This window comes from Pholcus phalangioides, unplaced genomic scaffold (assembly GCF_987345545.1).
Source record: "Pholcus phalangioides strain wild (caught in Gottingen) unplaced genomic scaffold, Ppha-v1.0 ptg000011l_1, whole genome shotgun sequence".
NCBI lineage: Eukaryota > Metazoa > Arthropoda > Arachnida > Araneae > Pholcidae > Pholcus > Pholcus phalangioides.
Genome location: NW_028301604.1, coordinates 53380559 through 53407790, shown reverse-complemented (window position 1 = coordinate 53407790; position 27232 = coordinate 53380559). Strand labels below are relative to the sequence as shown.

Below are 27232 nucleotides of genomic sequence, written 5' to 3'. Positions count from 1 at the left end.
GCCCTTTCTCTGAAGTGGATGAAACGTCTTTCACAGATCCCCTCATTCAGATGCTATTTGTCCTTCTGCAGGTGCTGCCTGATTTACTATGAAATCTTCAAGCAATCATCTAGTTCCAGCACAACGAAGCACCAGCACATTTCCTCAGGATTGTGTGGAACTACCTAGACATTGCTTTCCCAAACAGATGGATTAGTCACTGTGGGTCCATCACTTGGCCTCTCAGATCTCCTGATCTGTCCTGCTTAGATTTTTTTTCTGGGGACAGCTGAAAATCATCGTTTATGAGAGACACCCATCAAGTCACCAGAGGACTTTGTTGCCCAAATTAGCATCACAGCTGCAGATGTTCATAGAATCTTTCTCAAACAAGAAGGAAAAAATGTTCAGGAATCTTCCAATGTGTATGCGATTCACTTCATTGCAGATGTGACTCCTGTATTGCGTGGTAACTCCTTTAAGTATTTGTTGTAAAGTTTTCAATAATAAAGATTCTTCATCCTTTATTATTGGCCTTTACTGTGTTCTTAATTTTCACCATGCAGGCACCCTCTCGTGGCTCGGTGCTTGCTTTCCTGACCCCACATTGTATGGTGAAAGTAATTTATTTTGGCAAGTTTTATCACCCCTTACAGTTCTGACAATCAGTTTAGTTACACCCAGGGTTGGCAGGATTTTCACACATGACAGTTTTTTATAGTTTAAACTGTCACGTCAAAAACCTCAAATATTGCTTTTCAATATAAAAATTACCATTGAAAATACACACTTTGATTGCATGTAATGATTAACGAGACTATGTTCTACAAAGAATAAATACATAATATGATTGTAAAATAATTTTTTACTCTCTACAGAATTATTTTGGACAATATGCATGTTATTTTTTCTTGTAAAATATACAATTTCATTAGAGAATAGAGTTCTTCAATTCAAGATGATGCTTGACCTTAAAAAATTTCTTCTACTGCTTATATATGTGTGCAGATATAAACATCTGCTGTACACTTTATAAGAGATATATGAAGCAAAAGAACTTTTTAAAAATCTATGTAATGACTTCTGTTATCATTATATTGCCTAGATAATCACTGATACTTAAAACAATACCCTTATTGTGCATAACATTAGAATATATCAAGCAATAAAAATACTAAATTGTAGGAATAAAATGTCCTTTAATTTGGCAATGCTGATTGTATATGATGCTTAAGAAACTCCTATAACTTATTCTCAAGGCAAAAGTAAGAATGACTAGTTTGACTATGATATGGTATATTTACTAGCATTTATAATGCAATTGTTTTCCAATTGAAGCTGTATCTAAATGTGCAAAACAATGCTTTGGGTATCAAGTCCTGCCAGCTGTGCTTTGATTGAAAATACTCTTTAAATCTTTGAATTTATACAACCTAAGCTAAGAAATTTTTAGGTGAGGAATAAATGACTTTAATCATTGTATTTTAAAAGATGCTGCAACGAGAATTTTTAATATGGAATAAAATTTTGGGCATATCAGAAAATTTAAAATATTCCAGTTCACGGACACTCTCAATATTGGACAGTAAAATCAGGCTAACTTTTTTTCCACACTTTAATTTGTGAATTTTTGTTCATAAATCAGGAATTTATCATATTCATCAGTGATTATGTATAATCCCAAGCTCGTATTGGTAAATATAATAATCTGTCAATTAATTACTTGAAAAACATTGTTGAATTTTTGTGTTCTACATTGGTAAAAAGGTAATTCCATTATAAATTAATTGCTTGATTAACTGAACATAACTATGGTCCAGGATGCTGATTCCGAATGGTAATGTTGGTTTTGTTTGCACATGTTGATACATGTAAAGAAAGCCCACACAACTGATAATATTGTTATTTCTTCTTCCCACTTTTAATTTTTATTGCAAAATATGTGTACTGCACCTATCATGTATGGGAAAAAATAATTGGTTTAATGAAGAGAAGAAAGGTTATAAATTTTTCTATATTTATCACTTTCCAACTTTATTTGAGAATTATGCATAATTGCCAGTAAAAGCGATAAATGTGGTGAAATTTAATGAAACTTTCTTTATTGAGACAATTGATGATTATGCATAACCCCGGGTGTATCATTTTTACACAAAGTAACATATAGGAACCAATTGCAACCAAAGCCAAACGTCATATAAATGTGAAAGGTATATAAACTAGATTCTACTGTATATCATTCCTCCACAATAGTTAACACTCCCTGTTAGTGGAAAAAAGTTTTGGTCTCATCAGTGTGCATTATCGAGAGGTTCTATTGTAATAGCGTTAATCAAAAAGTCAACTACCTTTTAGTGATGGTGTGCCAACCCTATATTATGGTTATTCAGGCACCTCATTGGGCATTTTGCCTGTTGTGGCCTTATATTTGTATTAATAGGAAAATAAGTCAAAAGAGAAGAGGGGAGATTGAGTTCATTTTTAAGTTCTGACACAGAAGCAAAAGATGACCAACAATTGTGAATGAAACTGGTTGATTTATTTTGGAGAGATTTGAGTTTTTCTGTATTACTGGAAGTATAGGGGTCCCAGATTTCAGCTACATAGGAAAATACAGGAGAGAAATAAGTTTGGTAGCAGAATAGTCTGATATCCCTAATGGAGTGTTTAAGGTTGCAACAGAGGAAGAAAAGTTTGAGACTTTTCTGGAACATATAATCAGCATGTTTGTTCCAATGTAGGTCAACTGAGATTACGCATCAAGGTATTTAAATTGAGAAACTTGGGATATAGTTAAATTATTGATCGAATATGAGAATTCAAGAGGAATTAATTTACGGAAAAATCTCATGAGCACTGTTTTGAAATGTTGACAGGCATCTGCCATAATGAACACCAATCAGAAATGGAAGCCAAATTATGTTGGAGAAGTTCTTGATCAGACACATGATTAATGATGCTATAAATTGCGCAGTCATCTGCAAAAAATTTAATGGTGCAGTTGAGGGTTTCACAGAGGTCATTAATGTAAATTTATTTATACAATATCGTTGGCCCTGGGGTTGTCAGTAACAACATTGTAAAGTGACAAAGATATTGTTTGATATTGGACAAAAAACTAGTGATAGTGGGGGATTTGACAATAGAGCTTGGGAGTTTGTTCCATTCACCACGGTATGAGGAAAGAAGCTGTATTTAAAGCAGTCAGTGGAAGCAAAAATAGGTTTTATTTCAAGAGAATGGTCGAGTCTTCTAGAGATGTAGGATGGTTTGGCTAAGATACCAGAAGTATCTATGTTGAATCAACCATGGAAAATTTTATATAACAATGTTAATCGAGAAATGAGACGAAGTGGAGAGAGAGGGAGGAGATGAAGTTTGTTTTTAGTTCGGCCACAAAAGATGGCCAGCAGTCGTGAGCAAATCAGGTGGATTTATTTTGGATTGATTCGAGTTTGTCTATAATACTGGAAGTGTAGGGGTCCCAGATTTCAGCACTGTAGGAAAGAAAGGGGAGATATAAATTTGGTAACGGAGTAGTCTGATAACCTGAGTGGAGTGTTTAAGGTTGGGGCGAAGAAAGAAAAGTTTGTTTAGACACTTCTGGTAAATGTAGTCAACAAGCATGTTTGTTCCAACGTAGGTCGGCTGAGATTATGACACAGAGGTATTTGATTTGAGAAACTTGGGATAACATTAAATTATTGATGGAGTATGAGTATTCAAGAGGAAGTAATTTACAGGTAACTTTCATGTGAACCATTTTTAAGGTATTGATTGGCATTTGCCATAAAGAACACCAGTCCCCGATGGAAGCAAGGTTATGTTGGAAAAGTTCTTGATTGAACTCTTGATGAATGATACTGTAAATTACACAGTCATCAGCAAATAATCTAGTGGTGCAGTTGAGGGATTCTGGAAGGTCATTGATGTAAATTAAGAAAAGTAATGGGGAGAGGACCGATACTTGAGGGGTCCCAGACATTATGGGGCGGATGGGGAGTTATGGTCATTTTAAAATAGTCAAACTGTTTACAATGTTTTAGGAAAGCCTCCACCCAATTAAGTAATTGTATGTTGAGGCCAAGACATGAGAGTTTAAGGAGAAGTTTATCATGGGGAAATTTATCAAAGGCTTTAGAGAAATCTAGGAAAACGGGTTGAGAACGAGAGAAGTATTTGGTCTTATGAGCGGAAATGAGGCTTCTGAAGTCTCGGGTGGAGGCTGAAATTATATATGAGTGAATTGGATTTGTTGGATTTATATTTGAGAGCGATATGGCAGATTTTCCTCTTTAGATGAATAATGTCTCTGGTGATGTACGGATTAAAAAATACTTAGAAGAAACTTTTTTAATTGGAACTGTAGCTAAGCATTTGTATATAATACATTTAAAAGAGGTCCAGAGGGTGTGAATATTGTTAGAAGAGGATATGGATAGGAAATCATTGAAGTGAGAGCAAAGAATATTTTGCATAAGTGGATAATTTGCCTTGTTGAAATTACATTTAGGGGCGAGTTTGTAGGATGGGATAGAATGGAGGAGGGAAAAGTTAATGACTGGGATTTTATAAGAAATTAAGAATAATAAAAGGGTGAGGGCTGATCCCTCAGGAGTACCAGACTTTACGGAGGAGTTATGATCTTTAAAATGGAAAAACTGTTTATGATTTTTTAGTAAAGCCTCTATCCATTTAAGTAATTGTATGTTAAGGCCAATATTAGAGATTTTAAGGAAAAGATTGTCATGGAGGAACTTTATCATAAGCTTTAGAGAAATCCAAGAAAATGAGATATCAGTTTAGAAGTTTTTATTGGTGGCTCCCAAGAGGTCTGGGATGAAGAGAGCCAGTTGAGAGTTAGTGGAGAGGGATTGTTTAAAGCCATGTTGATTGGGGGGGGGGAATCGACGGAGTCTAAGTGGGTATGGATTTCTTTTGCTACAATATGTTTGAAGCTTTTACAACAGGAGGAGGTGATTACTATTAGCCTAAACTTAAGGGGGATCAGAAAGTGGACCTGATTTGTACATTGGAATAATTTTATTTATTTTACAATTGGTGGGGAGGATAGCAATACTTATTGAAGCACTAAATAGAGTTAAAGGATAGTCTGAGATTTCATTAGCACAGAATTTAAAAATGTAATTTGGGATGTCATCAAGGCCTACAGAATAGGCCTTAGAATGCAAAGGAAGTAGTAGCCTCTTTTTCAAAACATCTATCCACCCATCAACCATTAGCATTTTCAGAGTTGCCAACTGCTATAGATTGTCCATAGTTTCTACAGATGGCCGCAATAAATTACGAAGCTAAAAGGAAGATACTCTCAATACTACAGAAATCAGTTTAAAAAAATCTGGTCTCTGAGTATTACCTATTTTTATTATTATTTTTAAATTGCATCAATCTTTACCATAACGATGAATTCGTATATGCACGTGAGAAAGTTCAAGAGAAGACAAACTCAGAGCCAATCTGTTTTGTCTGTACACGGAAGGCAATCTGTAAAGCTGCGTCTAAACCCGCCGCTGTACTAAATGCCCAAACATACAAAAACCTATTTTCTGTCAAAACCGCCTCACGCTGTGGGCTAAAAACAGGTTTTTGAGTTCAAAATGGTGGAGTGGACAGGTTTTTCACTGCAGGTCTGGACCCAGCTTAATTTGCATAGTGCATGGTTGAGCTCGTGGAACTTGTGTGAGAAAGAATGTTTCATCATAGGTGCCGTAAGAGCTCTGATACAAAGAAAACGGGGATGGGGAGAGGGTCTAGGGGTGCAAGACGTCTGTATATATGGTCCACAAGGACGTATGCAGGCTTGGATTGCATTGAATATTCATGAATTATTAAGGGACACTGCGACCTCAGAACGTTGCTTCGGGAGGTGGGGGGGGCTCATTTGGCCCATGCCCTCTAGGTTCCATTGCCACTGAGGTGCTGTATTTAATAAACTTTCAATTAAAATTTAAAAAAATAAATTTTTGAGTGCTTATTTTTCATCGCACTATGACTATTTTGTCCTAGATGGGTAGCCCCCTCCCTTGGAAAAGCTGAATATTCATCACTGCTAACAAGCTTTAAGCCACTATTGGTATGTCTGCATTTTGCTAAAGCTTTTTTTCCCATTTTCACTTTTTTGCTGCAGGAATCTTTTATCTGGCTTAAACCCTGAATGATGGTGGACACTCACAATTAGTCCATTGGATCTTGGGTGAAAAGCTGTAGACTGAATTCGATTTGTGCCAAGAAAATGGTTGAGTGCCTTGAACAGATTTGATTCAAATTGCCGTTCTTGATCTGTAGTGATAGTAGGACAACCAAATCTGCTAATCCAGCCTACAAATAGTGCTTTGCATACTGTTTCAACGTTGATGTTGGGAATCAGGACAACTTCAGGCCATCGACTGTATCTGCATATGATGGTGAGACAATATTGCATTCCTTGTGACATAGGAAGGGGTCCTATGATGTCGATATGCAGGTGTTAGAAAAGTCTAACAAAGTCTCTAAAGTTAGCAAATTCTCTGAAATCTAAATCTGGTGCTGATGAAACTGAATCTACCTCAATGTGACTTAATGCACCTGCTACGACATTGTCAGTTTTCTTTTTTTTTATATCTTTAATATCAGTAGAAAACTGAGATATAAAATCAGGGTGACGGAATTGTCTTGGGGAGCATTTTTCTGGTTCTTATTTGAAAGCAAAAATTAATGGATTTGATCAGTAAAAATAAAAAAGTTTCTGCCTTCTAACATGTAACAAAATTTTCTTATGGTAGTATAGATTGCAAATAATTCTCTATTCTCTATTATAGGAAGACCATTTCTTTTGGGTGTCTGATAGTTTTTGAGAAAGAAATGCTATTGGTGCCCATGTATGGTCAGTATATTGCATTAAAGTGCCACCAACAGCATTATCAGAGGCGTCAACTGTGATACAAAGTTGTGCATCTGGTTTTGGATGCTGTAGCAAAGTGGCTTGAGCCAAAGCTTTCTTGCACCTTGAAAAGCAGTTTCAGCCTTAGGGTTCCACTGTAGTTTGTCAGCTTGATTACATAATTTGGTTAGTTCTGATTTCTTTTTATTTTGCCAACCTTAAAGAAATTTAACTAATGGAGATAATATTTCCACTGTGTTTAGGCACGAATCTCCTATAGAAATTAAATAGGCCTAAAAATCTGTGTAAGTGTGTTACAGTTTCTGGAAGAGGAAAATCTTGTATTACTTTGATGCAATCTGAAAGTGGCTTAAGTCCCTGCTTCGAAACATTAAAGCCTAAAAAATAAATTAATGTTAGAAACACCAAAGATGCATTTCAATGGTTTAAGACTAATGATTTAGCCTATAGAAAAGTTCACGCAGGTGTTTGAGATATTCTTCCTCTGATTTTGAAGCAATTGCGAAGAATATCATCCAGAAATACACAGGCAAAAGGCAAACTGCAAAGAACTTCATCAATGAATCATTAAAATGTTGCGGTTGCATTGCATAGCCTAAATTGCATCCTTGTACTTTCGTACAGACTAAAAGTAGTAGTTACAACAGTTTTATGAATATTATCTGAATGAATAGGTATTTGATATGCTTTAATCAAGTCAACATGCGAAAAAAAAAAATTTCATGCACACACACACAGTTCTGCAGTGAAATCCATAACATTAGGCACACTATACCTGTCTTTAACTGTTTGTGCATTTAGTGCATGATAATCACTGACTGGTCTCCAGTCTGTGCAATCTTTTTTTGGTACAATAAAAAACTTTTTGAAGGGCGCATAAATTAATCACTTGCTGAAATTCATCTTTTGTGGCATGTAAATGATCTGGTGCAAGTCGTCATGGTTTTGCAAACACCGGTTGACTGATAGTTTCGATATGATGCACAATATTATGCTTTATTTCTACATTTGCATGCGGTGGTTTTGTTATCTCAGGAAATTCTTCAAGTAACTGATGATATTGAATAATGACTGTAATCAGCTTGATTGGGTGAATTGATGCTGATTGAATTTTTGCTGTAGACGATAAATTGGTTAATGAATCAAAAAAAATTTTAATTTTAGATCGGAGTGAATCGGGAGTGAAATAGAAAAGAAAATCTATGCCTATTATTGGCATGAACACATTTGTTACTAAAAATGGCCATTGGAATTTTCTTCGTGAATTCAAATCAATTGTGAGAAGTTTTTATCTATATACATTAATGTTAGATGTATTTGCTACACGTAAAGTAAATAACACTGGTTTCATGCAATCGACAGAGTTCGCCGGAATAAGTGAAATGTCTGATCCTCTGTATCTATAAGAAAATTTATATTAATCTTTTTAAGTGTTACAAAAAGTCAATGGAATTTTGTGGGCAAAGTGAATGCTGCCTCTACACTTTGCTTTCCGAGTTTCCTGAATTATTGTAAGTACACGGTTGTAAGTCACATTTTCGGGAATTTTGGCCAAATTTTCTGTGATAGAAACAAAACTGATTGTTTTCCCGACTGCGGCTTCTACTTCTATACCTAAAACTACACCTGCCTCTGTATCGAAAATTGGGCTTCAATACGATATAACTTTCTAATTTCTGCAATTAAAACATTTTTCAACTTAGTTTTTGAGGATGCAGAGGGAATGCTACTGGCTATTGATGCAACATTGTACTGGTATACTTCCATCACACAATCGGCTACTTCAGCTTGTTCATCCAAAGAGAGTGGCACAATAGCAGCCAAGATGATCTATACGTGCAAAGGAAGGCGTTACACAAACAATAGTTCTAAAAATTCATCTGGAACATTATGTGGCTCCTCAAGGCATTTCGTGGAGCAGAGTAACTCCAATGGTTGTCTGTCACCTAGTTCTCCACCTGCCAGCAATTTCCTGATTTCTGCCTTTTCCTGCTAGTTGAACTGTCTCTTGCTCTTTTGATTAGTTCATTCTTTAGATGCTGAAAGAGATCTTCGTTTAGGTTTAGAATCACATCATGAAAAAGCCCTGCAATTTCTGAAGGCAGAGCAGAAACAACGTAATTATACTTGGTTGAAGAATTTATGATTTGCTTCGGCACGCCCGGTTTGAAACTAGCTTCCAAAGGATGGGGGTCATTGCTGTTATAAACAGGAACCTTTACACCTGTGTAGCTTCCATGGTTTTCTTTTTTCTGGTGAAGGAACTGTTCCATAAGAGAGGAGAGAGAGGTCAGGGAAAGCTTTATCTTTTTGTGGGTGGCTTGATTATCCCTTGACTCTTTTTTTCTTCTACATTGGTTTGTGGGAGGGTGGGAATAAGGTTTCCTGCTGCTTAGGAATGGAAGACTTAAGTATGGTAGACTGCATGAAGAAAAGTTTTGAGTTGTGTGTTCAAACCATGTCCGGGTCACCATAATATAGTGTAAGGATTCACTATATTGCACATGTTGACTTGAAAGTCTTCATTATATATTTACTACTATTAAATGGCTATTAATTATTTACATTGCAGTCGAGTAAGAACGTGTCAGAACATCTGCAAGTTCCAGCTCCCTCTGGGTGTAAGTGATACACATATATATTCCCAGCATTCAGCGTTAATCGTGGATGACTAACGCCATCTGCTGGATTATTGGTTGCTATGCAATAGTATCGCTACAGATTAATCGATATGGAAATATTGTTAATTATGTTAATAAGCATATATATAAAATATAATAGTTTTTAACGTAAATACTATTTAAACTAAAAAAAAAACTGATTTTTCCCCTAACCATAACTTCACACACTAATTGTTATGAAACATTGAGAGCTTGACTTTACCTCTTTTTTTCAATCCTGTCTTTGAGATTGGGAAGATATCTCACCTTCTTGAAAGCCTTTTATTCTAGCAACAAGCTCATATATATTTTCTAAAGCTAATTTCTTGATGAAACACATTTTCTTATATCCTTTACCTTGCACCTACTAAAAATTAGATGAAAGTCTACTTCATAGAAAATGATCTGGCATTTTACAGAGGGTTCAATGATTCCTACTATACCGTTTAAAGGAAATGTGATAAGAATATAGGATGACTGATTTTCATTACTAAACAAAAAAAAAAGTCCCAACTGTTTCCAGAATGGAAACCCTGCAAAATCCTAAGGAAATGCTTAAAAGTACAAGCCCTAAGCAATAGATAGAAAAATGTTTTTGAACAGACTTCATGCATGCCAGTGAAAATAAAGTAACTGCAAAGAGATGCCTCCTAAATTCAAGAGAGAAAGTACATCAATGTCACCTTGAAAGTTCTTTTTTACTCAGCATCCCATTGTGATTTTTGTCCAAGTTCAAATATTGTCCATAAACCCACAAAGCAGATGAAGCAGAGAACCAATTCTTTTCTTTGGCATCTTTGGGTAAAGCTTCATCTCGTAGCTAAATAAAAAGTTGATAATTTGATATTCCCTTCAGACATAATGAAAAATTACACAATTAGTTAAACATCAGTAACCACATGCCAGTGTTTACAATAAAGAAAAACCATAAAATGAGAGCAAAGGCTTGAATCAAAAGACAAAAATGAGTGAGAGCAATAGCCTTCCATTATTACTGACCTATAGCAGTCAAATCCAGATAACTCAAATATGCAAAGAACAAAGACTTGAAATGAAAGAATGAATTGTCCTCAAATGAAAGTTATTCTTAAAATCTGTCAATTTTGGCATTAGGAAGAAAACCAAATGCAGTTCTGATTGCAAAATCCAGGATCAAACTTGGATTTTTTTTTAAATTTTGCAATATTAGTAAATACTCTATGTTGAAAATGGCACCTGGACATGTAATGGATCATGAAACATGCAAATTGAAATCATGTGATCCAAAATTAGAGAAGGCTTCAGTGAATGTGTGTTCATACAAAGTATGAACATTCTCCCAGGTCAAGTAATTTTCTGGGGCTCCTCCACTGGATTGCAAGTACCAGAAGGACAAAGCCTTCCAATTCACATACAGTATGTATGTAAATTGGAAGGCTTCAGAAATCATGGATGGGTGTAGGATCAGACATGGTCCAGGCTCTGTCCCATAGGGGATGGAAGCCAGATACCCTAAGGTATTGGGCTCAGTATCCTGGTAACTGATATAAAAAAGTGGTTTTGTAACAAGGTTTGAATACAAACAGGGACCTTCCAGAGTTTCTTAATTCTAATAGAAGTAAAATTTGTGGATTTAAGTGTCAATAAATTCAAGTTCAATGTGTTTGTTTCAACAATAAAATCAAGATAAAATTATTAATATAGGCCTAAATTGAAATCTGATATCATTATGTATTCGATAAAATATTAAGTTTTATATAATAAATACCTTATTTCTAAAAATAAGTGTCGTATAAGCATATGTGGTGCATTGAGCAAAACCCATCAAAATGGATATATGAGCTTAACAAAAGTGCTGTATTGGTATATTTCTTGAGGAAAAAATTTTAATTTTTATTCAAAAAAAAATATTGTTTAATTTCATTCTAAAAACATTTTGTTAAAAATGCTTGCTAAATACTCAGGATGAATTCTGAATAGTACAAAAATTTAATTTAAAGTTGAATGTGTAATATACAATGATGTTCATTGTCGAATACTTTGGCAGTGTTTCTTAAGTGAAAAAATTAACATACATGCTGCGTCAGTGTGAGCGCAACAATCCTCCAAAACTATGTTCTGTGGCAGAAAAGCCAAAAAATATGGGAAGTTAAATTTATTCATACAAAAATTAATTATGAAGAAATATGCAATCTGGAAACTAAAATTTAGTTTCAACTTGTGAAAACTGAAATAATACCTCTAATAAATCATCAAGAAAACTGCAAGCTAAAATATCTTTAATTTTGATGTGGCCAATATGCATGGGATCAAGGTAGAAGAAAAATTTTCTGACAGCAGTACAAACGTAAAAAGAATTTAAACGAATTTTCAAGTCCATCCAACTGCAAAAAATAATAATAATAATAACTCTTGAACAGAAATAAACTCTTCAAAAACATGAAACTGCATATCATTTTTTCTTGTATTGAGAATGCAGACATGATTGAATTTCATACAGCTTCTCAAAATTTATGTCCATTCTACTCTTTTTTTTTTTAGTTAATGTATTTCATAGTTAAACTGAATACTAAAAAAGTCTTACCTGGGGTAATGTTGGTATCAATTCAAGAATATAATTCTCTAAATCCTGTAAAATAAATCAAACAAACATAACACAAACCACTTCGATACTAATTGAATTCTTGTTTGAAGCTAATTTATTGTGTTGCAGAAGATAGAATTTTTATCCTATCAAAACTTGAAAGTCAAAAATATACCAGACATATTTTTATATTGTTTTTTCAGTAAAAATTTTATGTTAAACATTGAGTTATAGATAAGGTATGTCTGGTTTTCCAATGTATATAAGATATCAAAAAATTCCATAGGTTAAAAAGAAATCACACTATATATAATGTGCACTACAATAGGAAATCTGAATTCAGTTTCTGCATATATATGTTCTCTATATGTAAATCTTCTATGTTCAAATTGAACACATTCAAGATTTGAAAGCATTGGACAAGGAACATTCAAAACACGAGCAAATACACTGCATGGTCGAAAAAATTCCTAGGATAGGTAAGAATAGAATATTTAACAATGAGTATAAGTACTTACTTAAAATTGTAAATTAAACTTTAAAGAAATTTTGGGATAGAAATCTAAATATCAGTATCATTCATGATGGTAAATGATCAAAAAAATAACAATTTCAGTTTTTTTCAATAGAATCTTTACTCTGAAAAGACCAGGTTTTCCTTAAAACTATGGTTCTAAGGACCCAGGCAAGATAAAATAGAGTAAACTCACTTATATTTTTCCTATTAACCAGAAATAGCAAAATTATACTGAACTGTTAGACAACAAATTTGTTGCCCATAATGAAATTTTTAGTATTAAAGATTATAAAAGTTTCTATGATAATGCCTTTATACAACAAATTTGTTTCAAAAGCATAAAATTTGTGTTTTTATAACCATTCTTATTTGTTCCAACTCTAACCCAATTGAAATCTTATACTGAGAAATTATCATACTATATTACAGTGTTTCCCAAGCTCTTTTTTTATGTCACAGACTCACCGCAGCAAAGATCAATGCACCACAGACCCCTGCCCCCCCCCCCATAAAATCTAAAATTTAAAAAAAAAATTAATACAGTAAAACCCCTCTTAACGAACACCTCTCAGATGCAGTCACCCCTCTTTTACGGCCAAATAATAATTTCCGCTTGTATAACAAAAGTATGCATTTCAAACCCCTGATTAACGGTCACCTCTCTATTACAGACAAATGTTTTTGTTCCCCTGGTGTTCGCAAAAGACAGGTTTTACTCTAATATATACATCATACAAAAATTAATTTTACAGCACTGTCTCATTTATGTACTACTGAAATCAAATGAAAATGTGATTCTGTGAACCTCATACAAAATACTACCAGACCTCCAGGGGTATAAGAGGATTACAGGTTAAAAAACACTGCTATACTATATTGTGTAGCTAAACTACATATTTTTAGTCATATTAACCTGTGGTAGACCACACAAATATAGGAAGATCTCATTCCAGCTTGAATATTTTTTACCTACAGAAATTGTAGGTGGCCTTATATTTTCAACTATCACGATTTCATTTTTCACCACAGCTACAGTAAAATGTTCATTTTTATAACAAATTCTTGTTATATACTTTATTTAGCAATATGAAATCTGTAAATAATAATACAATAGTGTTGCTTATTAGAATCACTGATAATGTTATTATTCAGTTATTATTATCACTTAAAATATGGACCAGATGTATATCACAAAATGGGAAAAATTTCAATTATAGTTATTAGGATTTTGATTTGTGATAGACTTGTATAATTTTTGCACAAAATTTCTTTTGGCATTTCGAAGCTATAAAGTTGCAACAGACCTCTTTTTTTCTCAAAATGTTATCATTATCAGCTTTGTAAAAGGTTACACGCACAGGAGGCAGTTCCCCCTCCCCTTCCCCGTTGAGAATCATTTCTGTATTACTCACTTTCCTCATTAGGTTATAGTAGCTGCTAAGATGCATGCATATATGGTGCAAAGGACTTCTTATAGTGGAGGCATGTGAAAGGTAAAAAATGTCCTTTCAGCTTTTATTTTGGTCATTTTCTTTCAGAATTTGTCAGTTATTTCATTCAGAAATACTTGAATTGGTAAGTCTTTTTTAAAAGATCTATGGTACACTTAAATTAGAAAAAGTTTCAAAGGCTGGAATTACACTATATAAGTTTTACAAAAGATCTTCGTCAAAAGTACAGTCGAAAATGCAAATTTTTATCATACTATCTAAAAATACAAGTTCCCCCCCCCCTTTTAAAGAAAAAATTTGCATTTTAGGACAGTATAAAAAGTTATTAAAAATAAGTCAGTAGAATGCAGTGGCATGAATGAACATTTTGCAACCAGTTTTGTGTAAAAAAAAAGCTGTCCTGTTTTAAATAGGATGTATAGTCATCCTACCTGAATATAGGTTTTCTTTGGATATATTAATACATCAGTTATTTTTTATCAAAAATCCTGAGTTCTAATATGATCACATTAAGTGGTGTGCACTGTATTAGTTTTAATTCATGTGCTACTGTGTTGGTGTCTTTTAAAAACTTAAGGTGGCCATATAATGTGGTGCCTAACACCATAAGAAAAATTAAAGCCTACCCCTTCTCTCAAGTAACCTTTTCCAGCAACATCGTAAAGAGACAGACCAATTCGAGTCTGATGCAACCCAACTTTTCTCATCACATAGTTGAAAAAGTTTCTAATAGTAATGCGACCATGGGAATCTAGCTGAACAAGTTTTCCAAAAATAGAAGCTGTAAAATATTTCCTGAAATATTTTAAAGAAAATTCATGAAAATTCACATAATGGAAAATTGATTATCTAAAGACACAAACAAAGCAGCGAGTCAATTATATGAGCTTATCCCAATGCATGGATTTTTTAAAGCCTAAATAAATGGTATCTTTATTAACATGATTTTATCTTATTATCTATACATATAAAATAACATGTCCTAACTAACTGATTTATCATCGCCGAGCTGAAATCTCTGACGCTATAAATATGAAATTTGGTCAGTAGTTTTTAATATTATAATGTAGAGACTCACCAAGAATGCATTTTTTAAAATTAAACCCCAAAAAGGGTGATAAGAGGGAATTTACAGATTATGAAATCCACGCAAACAAAGTAGTGGGTAACAGCTAGTGTTGTATGTAGAAATCATATATTGAACTACAAAATGCTGAAGAAGGAGCACAATTGTGAGAAAAGAGAAATCCCTCAAAATGCAACATGAAATTAAAACTATGTAACAGAAAATGGTTCTTTCTGGTGATATTTAGAATCTAAAGTAGCTTTTTGTTTGACCTGACATGTCTTTGCACTTGCGGATAATCCCATCTTAAGTTCTAGGAAGCCCCAAAGCAGAATGATTTGCATTGCTTTGCAATGCATCCTCAGATGACTGAAAATGTTCTGCTGTAAAAATTCCCATAATAGTGTTTTCTACACAGATAAATTCTTTTCTTAAAGTTCTTAGAGATTGTTCTGTGAGGTACATCACAAATTTTGGGTTTGGGGCTAGGAAGACTGAAGATGTCAGTTGATCTCTTTTATTATTGTAGCATCGATTTTATTTGATTCACACTTTTTGAGAAAAGTGAAGACAATAAGAGTGTATTGAGAAAGACAATTCCTCAAAACAATATTTAAATTAAGGTAACATTATCAGTAATGACAATTAAATTTGCAAAAAACAAAATTTGATAGAAAATTATTTTTCTTGAGCTAAAAAGCACCCAGAAAAAACTTCAATAATAGTGGACTTTACTACTAATATAAATACAGTGAAATCTGTATAAAAGGAAACGTCAAAAGATTAAAAATATTTTCCATTTCAGAAAGGTTTTGGTTTTATAAAGGTACACAAAAATATATGCCGTGATTTATTTCTGTCATTAAGCGAAACTTAAATTTTGAGAATATCACTCTAACTACTATAAACCAACGAGTATTAAACAGAGAAATGCATATCATTATTTTGAATTTTTTTCATGCTTGCTGTTTCAAATTACTACACATTTGAAATTCCATATTTAATACACTAATAGTTAAACTTATAATAATAATTAAACTTATAATACAAAACGTTTTCCTGAATAGCAATAGAATGAACATTTACTTTTGTCAAAAGTGAAAAGTTTTTAATATTTAAAATAAAAAATTGGAAAATCGTTTTTTAAAAATGGTCATTATGAGATCAACAAGCAATAACATTTGTAAAAGAAAGATTTTAAATCTCTCTGTAATGCTTAAATTTTGCTTTACTTTAGCCTCTATGACCTGCAGTTTTGTGTTTAAATCCAAAACATGTTTCTTGGGGCTGGTGGCCATTTCTACACTGAATGAAATGCTAAACATGTTATCGATAACACTGTAAAATTATGAATAATAGCTCAACCTTCCTTTCCACTCCCAAACTAGTTTAAGTGGAAATTATCAACATTTTTCTAGGAAACAACAGTGTTTTCTAACAAGTCATAATTTCATCATAAATAAAATGCTAAACAGGCTTTTACTAAATTTTGGATAGTAAATCTGCTTCTGTCCAAACCCAATCCCTTACTTTCAGAACCAGTTCAGATATAATAGTAAGCAGTCATCATTTTTCCAAGAAGTAAAAGAGTTCCCTAACAAAAAGGGGATCAGTACGACTTAATTTTTTCTCATTCAAAGGACAAAAACTTGCATGTGTTTTTGAAAAAACTTCGTCATAAGTGAGCCTGACTGCATGTTTTTATTGAAAAAACTAAACTTTACATGATTTATCAGTAAATTTGGTGACAAATAGTTTGAAAGGAAGTCATGTCATGTACAGAAAAATGTGACCACATAAAATTCTTGGATTTTAATTAATGTTACATGATGACCAACTGAGAAATTTCACATTTTATGAATTCAACCTGCCATTTTTAATGACTACAGTATGAATAGAAGCATCATTTTGCTTAAATTGTTGTATCATTCCAAAAAATCCATGTGCCTTGAATACAAAATATAAAGTAAAACAAAATACATTTAACCCTTCAACCGTTGAAGACGCGTTGACGCATCATAAAAATTCTTTCGAAAACGGGCAAGGACGTGTTGACGGGACCAAAAAATTCTCTCGAAAACGGGCGAGGACGCGTCAACACGTCCTGGTCAGACCAGTGCCTTCCCCTAGCTGCTTTGTCTGAGACTTGTCACCCATGCTGTTTGACGAGCACCTCCCTCTGCATTCAGTAATGCTGATCTCATTGTAGGAACCTCTTCATTGGCACATAATACAGCAAGCAGGCATGAATAAAGCACACTGTGTTCCCTATTATGTACTATAGTTATCTTGAATAGCGAAATCTCTCTGTGCGTGTGTGGGTGTGTCATTTTGAAATATAGTTATATATTGTGCGTTTGAAAAAACTCGTTTTTTGAAGAGCACTTTTTTATAATATTCCCAAAGAACTTCGGAAACATCATAATATAATTGATTGCACTTGTTAAACACAGTAATAGTTCTGACAAGTTCAAATTTTTAAACTTTTAAAATTAAATTCTTTAGAAATTAATATCAAGATTTCTTTCTCTAAAATTAACATATCTTGAATAATTGTAATAATATTTATTGTAATACTTCTTTGATAATATTTCTTAAATGATTCTTGAGAGTTCGTGAATCATTCAAGAATTCAATAAATAGTTAATTCAGTCAGGGCTGCAGCCATAAACTCGGCCAGTCTGACAACATCCATTTTGGCACACCTCTGGTCCGTCACACCTTGTTTCATCTTCCCCCCCCCCCCCCGTCCGTCCGTAATTAGAATTTTTTTCCGAGGGGGCGGGCACTATGATGATCAATTAGCAGACAAAATGTTTTTTGCATCACATTGTGGGAAAAAAAATTTCTTTTAAATTTTTTTTACCTTGAAAATTGTCTCCCTTTTCAACCCTTCACCTCCACCCGTTTTACCGGGTGTGTTGAAAATTATTACTTTTTCCAGAAAAATGGCTGATATTATAAAACCCTTGAGATTTAATTTCTAATCACTCCAAATTTTTCATCTTTATATACTGTAGCCTCCCAGAAATCGATGTAGTTTCATTACATATGGTGTTATGATCGAATAAAACAACTCTTACTTGATATTTACTTAATGTATTCTACTATCTCAGCATTAATCCCGAGATTATGTTTGAATATCAAAAATGTGCAACTTTTCATAGAAAATAGAAAATCACGTAACTCGTGGTAGCATAAGTTGTGATATTACTGTATCATTGTAGAAATTACAATTGCATTATAATTTATAATATTTTGATGAGGTAATAAATATAAAGGAGGGGAAATGTTGGCTTGTTATGCAAAATATAATAGTAGCAATGTGTTCTCTCTCACGGAGGAAGTTCGGAGACGGCCCCAGCCTAGTTACACACCTGCACAATAAGTTATCTTAATGTAAACCGCACCTTATTGATTTGTTATTAATTTTTTTTTTTTTTTTTTTTTTTTTTTTATTTCCAAATATTTATTTGTTTCCAAAGTTAAATAATACATGAAACAGTGAAATCTCAATATTTGTTGTCAAGAGGCCTGAGCCTGTACAGAGCAACTAATTAAAGATAAAGACGAAAGAAACAAAAAAATAACACAAAACTTATAATAAAAATAAAAAAAATAAAAAAATAAAGAATAGTTAAATAATGAAATGAATTTTCAAATAAATTTTTCTAATAATTATTCTGATATACAAGTTCACATTTGATATAATAACAATTGATATGAGGCAACTACAGGCGTATGGATAATAATATAATTCGCTTCTATAATTGAAAATATACATCTATATCGTCTATTGCTATTAGAAATTCAAAAAGGGATTTTTTAAATGATGCAAACCTAGATATATTCTGCATTACCAATGGTAAAGCATTAAATAGTTTAGGAGCAAGGTAGTAAAAATGTTTGCGAAATATTTCTTTTCTAAATGAGGGTATGCGATAAATTTCGTTTGGTCTTCTCAATGATATGGACTCTCTTTGAGTGCATATTGATTTATTACGATATATGTAGAGTATGATTCGGTAGATGGCGTTATGTCTTATGGGGAGTAGGTTTAAATTTCTATAAATTGAGATTTGAGAACGAGCACTGTAAATAGTTTTAAAACATCTGTTTTGAATAGAACAAATTGGCAGCAGATTTGTCTTGTAATCGCCACCCCAGATGATGATACCATAATTGACAATTGAATAAAACCAGGCATAGTAAATTTCTCTCAGAAATTCTGCTGTTACCTTTTGTTTCAGATAATAGAATTTATATACAATAAAACGTAGTTTTTTCGCTATTTCTAGCGCATGAAGTTTCCATTTTAAATTGCTATTAATATTAAGTCCTAGATATTTGATATTTTGTACCTGCTGAATTTTTTGGCAGGAGCAGTCGAGGTTCATCAAACATATTGGGCTATGGAATTTTAGATTAAAATCAATTTCAGAGTAAATTAAGTTGAAATGAATGACTTTAGTCTTTGAAAGATTTAGGGTTAAATCATTGGCTAGGAACCACTTTCTGATTAAGCACAGGTCTTGATTTATTTTAGTTGTTAGTGTATTAAGATCGTTGGAAGAATATAAAAGAACTGAATCATCGGCGTAAGTAATCATAGTACCATGAATATTTAGTTTACATAAGTCGTTTATGAATATTATAAAAAGTAAGGGGGCTAAATTTGATCCTTGGGGGACTCCTCTCTGTATAGTGATATAGTCACTTAGTGTGTTTTTAATTTTAACTCTTTGTTTACGATTGGTTAGATATGAAGTGAACCAGTTAAATGTATTACCTCTGATTCCAGCAGAACTGAGTTTCTCAATGAGAATTGAGTGATTTACATTGTCATAAGCTTTTGAGATGTCTAAAAATATGGCCAGGGTAAATTTACAGCTGTCAATACTGTTATAAACAAATTTAGAGAAGTTTAATAGAGCGTTTTCGGTACCACGTCCTTTTATGTAACCATATTGATTTACAGCAAAGAAATTTGTTAGGTTAAGGAATTTATAAATTCTGTTTTTTTTATTTGATTTTTATTTTGATTTTTAAATTTGATTTTTATTCTTTGGTAGTGTAGTCTTTTTGTGTGACGTCATTTTGTACACGATAGGATAATGGAGTTCAATGAAATCCTTGAACAAAAGAAGTTTCTAAAAAACCATATTTCCGTAATTTTTCACGATTTTCACCGTACTTTCATATTTTGTGGTGTAAATCCGTAGAAACTAAGTAAATTCCATAATAGTTGGCAAGTATGCTTATAAATAGGGCTAGGGTTTTCATGACCTAAAAACTGATAGAAAATGCTCTATAAAAAATGAATATGCCCCGAAAGACCGAAAATTTGCCTTTGAAGATTGCTTTTTCTATTTACAATAACATTAATTTTATCATAATGATATGAGAATGAGGAATATATTGAGATGCAGTTAATTAATATTACACAACATTGTATATAAAACGACGTTTTATGTACAGTACTGAAAGAAAATTGCGGATTCCAAAAATAATCTGGATAATTGGAATCCTTTTAAATTGGGGAAGGTTTTGTACAGCCGTATTTGTACGTGACTACCCGTGTATTCAGAGAGAAAAAAAGAAAATGTCAGATAGGTGTGTACCTCTGTAGTAGATAAACCGTTTCGCAGAAACCATTGAACACATTGTAAAAAACTCCCCCTACAAGTACATACTGAATTCTTCTATTCATTGACTTATCCATAAGTCTATACAACATGTATTGAAAGTAAATGGAATTTCCTTATCAGTTGGTATGTGTGTTTGTTGTCAGCCGCGAAGAGTAAAAACATTCTTTCAATATTATTATTATAGATGCTTTTTACAATATATTTTAATGTGCTACAAAACTAAGTTAAAAATAATTTTACACAGGTTTGGTGTGCTAGTTTTCAACCTTTTTGAAACTATGTCCCGGTGTAATTAAAACAAATAAAATAAGTCAAAACAAAATCCTTTTGTGTTTCACGGATCCTTTGTGCCAATAACGTAAAGGTGACGATATAATATCGTGAATAATATACAAAGGCCACCAGAACAGTATAAGGCCAATGGCGGTCTTCTTCAAATGCAAGTACAGGTTAATATTTAAAAAAAAGGCCATCTATAATCTGGTTCCTTCAGATTTCCAGCATGGATTTTGAGAGCATTTTCAAATTTCACATGTTGCCGCACTACTTTTTTCTTTCTACACAGTTGAATTAAAATTCTGTAGAACTGTTTTATTTAGTTGATGAACATTAAAGTTATATTTGCTTTTCACACATTTAGTGTTTAATTTTCTTTCTTCAAAGGACTGTACAAGTTGTCATTTTCTGTTGAATGTATAGGCACAACATTTTTTTCGGATTGCTTAAAACTGCCTTTTTGTTGAAACCTTCACAGGAGTATTGCAGTTTTTCTGCCCTATATTTTTTTTAAAATGTGTTACGGGAATTTCTAATACCTCATCCTCGATGTTGCAAAATATATATCTAGCATTCCACATACATCAGTTGGAACTGTTGTCACTAATCTCTGTTCGTTCTAACTTGGGTCCTGATGTAAATAAAAGCACGTGTACGATGCCCAAAATGATTGGTTGAAGAACATTTCACCTTTTCTTACTGTGCAACACCGCCAAAAATATAGTCCTTTGTTGTTTGCCCCTCATACCATAAAATAACTCATAATTTATATTTTTTTTAATATTTATTTTATATTATTTTAAAGTTATCTGGAAGACAATGAAAAAATATTTTTTAAAGATCAGTCAAAGCGTTTTTGCTGTTATGTCTTCAGGGTGGGTGTTGACAGGATACTCCTTTCTCACTCCGTCCCCTTTTTAAACTGAAGTTTCATTTTTTTATTATTATTACTCCTATTCGCAAACAGATTTGATATACACTTGTATATGCTTCTTCAAGAGGTCTTGCAAGAAAAAGAGCTTTCTTCTTTATCGTTTGATGACAAACATGAAATATGTGTGTCTATCTTGTTTGGCAGAGCCATTTGAAAATTCATTTTTTTTGCAACTGCTCTGAACTCCTATAAACAAAATTTCTGTCAACAAGATTTTTTTCTTATCCACACGTTTTGAGGTACACTGGATATGGGTGGGGGGGGGGGTCACTTATCGTTCATGGTGAATATACGCATTTCAAAAGAATTCACACTTCTGCTTGAGCAGCTTGTTGGGGGGAAGTAATATTTTTTTTGTCAAAGGCGGCGAGCCGAAAAAGTCTGAGGATTATCACGAAGACATAAAGGTAAAGTTTTGAAAATCTGGTTTGAAAGAGTAATGCTCATTTTTGATTTAGTTAGCCTCATTATGACAGACACTATAGATCCCGTGAGAAAGCCTGGCCTGGGGGCCCATTAAAGATCCCAGTCCAGGGGCTCCTGCTGCTGGATGTTGGGGTCATGGCTCGCAACCTACGCATGGATAAAAACCAAAATTGTCTTGACAAAAAAAACAAGCTATCAATAACAGGTTGAAGTAAAGAAACGAAATAATGTGGATGACTCTATCGTCAAATTGTAACTGCTACAGCCTGTGGATTATTATGAAATATTTAATTAACAGACCCGCAAGAAAAATAAAAAGCGGCAACACAACGGTAAGTTGTTCATAATTTGTATCACGTTATAATTGGTAGCATATTCGGCCCAGCAAAATCATGCTGCGTAAATTATCTCAGAAATAAAATTGTAAAATTCTGAAGGAAAAAAAGTAATAAGAAAAAATGAAGATTTTTTTCTCACTCTCTGCCGTAAAATAATAAGCAACTCGCACAAGCTTTTGTAACGACCATGGCCCCATATCCTACCGCAAGACCTCCCAGGCTTTGATCTTTGGCGGGCCCTCAGACCAACCTTTTAACAGCCCTTCTATGTAGTAAACTTTTGGCGTAAAAAAATGACAAGAATTGTCGCAAGCAATGTCCGGGCTGGAGCCCTGTCATCCCAACTCTTGAGGAGTGTGCCATGATAACGAGAATACCCTATCGAATTTTTTTTTGGGAAATATATACCTCTTTATATTTTAATTAGTGTTATCAACAGTTTTCATTTCAACAAAATTTGGAGAACAGTGAAAAAAAATTTTCCAGGAAAATTCTTCATAACAAATTCATAATCTCACGTTTCAGGAAAAAACGCACGTGTTCAGAACACGTAATAAAGGGGCGGGTAAAATTACAACCAATAGAGATAAAGGATGCGGAGTGATATCAAAAATTGGTAAAGCGGTTTATTTACATCAGAACCCAAGTTAGAGTGAATAGAGTATAGATCATTTTCAACAATAACATCATCCGTGATGTTCCCATTTTCATTAGCAAGTAATTGCCATATATACGTGAGTTATAAATATCCTACTAATTATGTATATATCTGAATGTTTCTAAATATCCTACAGCTTCTTCTAATGTGAGATATCTTCCGGACATGGTTACATACAGCTGAACATAAAAAGACTATCTATGATTACCGATCATGGTTTGATTAGTGTGCGGTTCACAAAAACATGTATTTCCAAGAATGCAAGAATAAAAAGTACTCAACCAATATAAATATAAACAATTCACCCCCAAGAAAGCACATTCCTCTGTTTCACATTACCCAGAATTTGCCCCCATACACATGTCGAATGATGACACCACCCTGGGGTTCGAACGGTCAAATCGAAGCAGCACACTACACATTAGATATCCCTAGAATCCAGCTCTCTTGAGAGGCCAATGTTCCATAAATGGAACATGCATAGCTCTTCAATGTTTAACAGTACAAAGAAACTAACTGATTTACTTTGGTTGATGTATTAAGTGGTAGAAACGCAAAAAATAATTTTCAATCTACTTCAAAATTGAAATTTTGGCGAATTTTAATCAAAATTAGGAAAAAATGCCCAAAAAATATCAAATTTCAAAATTCTGTCAAAAAAGATTAAATTAACATGAAGTTTTTCCAAATTTATTTCAAAAAATAGTTTGAACTCTTCTCTATATACGGTAAAAAACCGGAAATATTTGAATCAATTTTTATCTGATATTTTTGCAAATAAAAACTATGTTCCATTTATGGAACATTGGCCTTTTTAAAGGCTTAAGCAAATTCATGAATGAGAATTGCATCACACATATGTGGTGGTGGTGTATTACCATCTGCTTCCTGGGAACAGAGGTTCATTCACAGTGTGTATAAATGGCTCTTAGAAAATGGATTTATTAGAACATGAATGAACGCCAGAACTTTGCCACTGGACTTATCCTGTTGCCGAGATCTCTTCCAGCCCAGTGGCAGAGTCCGGAATACTTTATTTTGTGTCAGATGTGTTAGAACAAAATAGTCTAATTTTATCAGTGCTGAATGATATTTGGGACAATAAATCTGAGGCTGAGAAGACTTACGATGCAAACTCTGACAATGAAAATCATGATTTTCTGCTATATCTATTTGAATGAGAAAGTGGTGATTCTGGCAGTGACTGGTCTGAATCAGATAATAATGACAAAAAAGAAAGACAAAGATGTATTTCTTTTTAAATTGAATATTCTTCGATTAAGAATAAGTTAATTTGTAGTATGAAATTTAAATAGTGCCCTAGTTTTTCTCGATAGTGGAAATTTATAGTGGCATAATAGTATATGTTATCCACAGCCCCCAAAGCAGAATGTGCCAAAATCTGCGACGTACGTCGCAGAACAATTAGCTCTACTGCAGAACAGTTTGGAAGAAATTTAAGAAAAATTGCAGAAAAAAAAACACTATTACGTGTATGGGGATTTTTACCACAGAACATTTCCAGTCAGCTGAGGGTTCGTCACAGAACAGTGCTAAACAATCTGCTTTGGGGTCCACAGCGTGCACAAACTAAATAAAGCGAATAAAAAAAAGACAGTGATATACATATAAAAATGTGTACATCATCAAAATGGAGCAATGTACGATGTGATGTACATGCAATGTCCATCTATCTTTTTTCATAGTAAATCTTGTCCATATTTTCCCTCTAAATTTTCATATTTAAAGTTGGAAAGTCATTTTATGGACACCCTGTATGTTTAAGAAAATGCAAATTGCTTCAAAATTAACAAATTAACCATGTGGGATGCTTATCTTTTATTGAAAAAATTTAGCGTGATTAAATATGTTGCACTAAAAAGAAGCAGCAGTCAAAATGACTGCTAGCGGCTCTTTTAAGTATAACATATAGTCCGGCCCTTTTAGTGTTAATTACGTGCAGCTGCAGTATGAAGAAAATGGACACATGGTGCGCCGGGTGACACAGTGGTACGAAGCTCGTCTTCCACTATAAAGGTTGCCATCAAGGTCCATGGGTTCAAATCTACCCAAAAGAATATCTCACAAAAGTTCTTAACCAATTAAACCTGAGGTGACCACCAATAGATGCCGCCTTCATTTCCTACCCAACTCCGCTAGTTGGAAATTTTCATATGGCGATATATGACTGGAGTTGGTGTGCAGTAAAGTAGCATGGAGAAAATACAATTTCACTTTTTCTCACTGCACTAAAATACAAAACTTAATGTATTTCGATCTGTACAGAACAAACATAAACCCAACTTGTGGCAAATAAAATAACAAACTGGAACATTTATTTGAAGAATATGGTAGAGATCCTAAAAAGTTACAATTAAAGCAGAGGTTTTCTATGATAAGTAGTAGGTTGAGGATTGAAATTAACCAATACATTTGAATATTATAGATATGATTACAATGACCAAGAAAAGAGTAAGCTAACTCCTTACTTTATGGAAAAACTGTGGAATTTTCCAGTTTTCAACATGGTATTTCCATCGAGTATATTTGAAGAATATGGTAGAGATCCTAAAAAGTTACAATTAAAGCATAGGTTTTCTATGATAAGTAGTAGGTTGAGGATTGAAATTAACCAATACATTTGAATATTATAGATATGATTACAATGACCAAGAAAAGAGTAAGCTAACTCCTTACTTTATGGAAAAACTGTGGAATTTTCCAGTTTTCAACATGGTATTTCCATCGAGTATAAAATTTCATCATTTCTGCATACTTTTCACATATCCTGGTTTCCCGCTCCGATAAGCTTGCTACCTCTATTTATTTGAAAAATAATTTTAGGAAATATTAAATTTATATATCTTCAATAAATTTTGAAACATCAAGAATGAGATGTCAATCAACTGAATGTGTTTCAAAATGAGTTTTATAAATGAGATTAATTTTCCCTAAGGCCGGGATTACACTATAAAAGTTTGATAAAAGTAATTTTATAAAACTTGAAAAATGCCACCAATAAGATTATCAGTTTCATTTGCTCGAATGTAACCTATGAACTTTATTGGTTGAATTTTTTGAGTTTTATACAAGGGATTTTATCAAACTTTTATAGTGTAATACCGGCCTAACAGTTTAATTGTTACGAATAAAGATGAAATAATTCTCAACACAATTCAAAAGCTTAGTAAATAAATCGGAAGAGCGTAAACAAAACAAAGGTTGATAAATTTCCCGCTAAAGGGTAAAATGTTATCTACTTTCAATTGTGTTTCTTCATTTATCGTGTTATACATTTCAAAACAAATGAAAATTAGCGCTTCTAGTATTTCGGTAGAGGTCAAGTTCCCGAGGTACTTAGACAAGGAGAGTATCTTAAAACAAGAGAAATCTTTGCTTTGTACTCTGACTTACCATATTTTTTGTAGCAGAGACAGACAAATACGGGTTACGTGAGCCTAACCATATTTCCCAGATGAAATTAGCGGTAGATGCGCTTATTAAGGGGTCATTCAAGTATTACGTCAGCATCGATGTGGGAAAGGGGGTTTCCGATTTGCTGACTTTTGATGACAAGGGAGGAGGGGGTTTGGATGATGCTTACGTCATCAGCCACCCTTCGGGGCTAAGACGCCTTCATATACAAGGGTATAAAGGGGTTCTCTATTCGGGGCTAACGAGAACATGGAGGAAAGAATGGTTATTCTTTCTTCCATGTAACGAGAAAGAGCCCCTCGTTATCCCCGCCACCCTTTATGAATATATGAAATATTTTTAATGAGGCTTCTCGAATAGACGTCATAATCATCATCAGC

At 33.4% G+C, this 27232-nt stretch overlaps 1 protein-coding gene across 1 annotated transcript in view; it reads right to left on the bottom strand.

The window, feature by feature from the left end:
* Positions 1-26230, bottom strand: part of LOC149080561 (serine/threonine-protein phosphatase 2A regulatory subunit B'' subunit gamma-like) — a 38903-nt gene extending 12673 nt beyond the window's left edge. Inside the window, 7 exon segments of the mRNA XM_089239683.1 lie at positions 10224-10360; positions 11759-11878; positions 11880-11903; positions 12104-12148; positions 14698-14866; positions 25907-25985; positions 26115-26230. Coding sequence (XP_089095809.1) covers positions 10224-10360; positions 11759-11878; positions 11880-11903; positions 12104-12148; positions 14698-14866; positions 25907-25944 — 533 coding nt within the window. The 5' untranslated portion in view covers positions 25945-25985; positions 26115-26230.
* Between the last annotated feature and the right edge of the window lie 1002 nt (positions 26231-27232).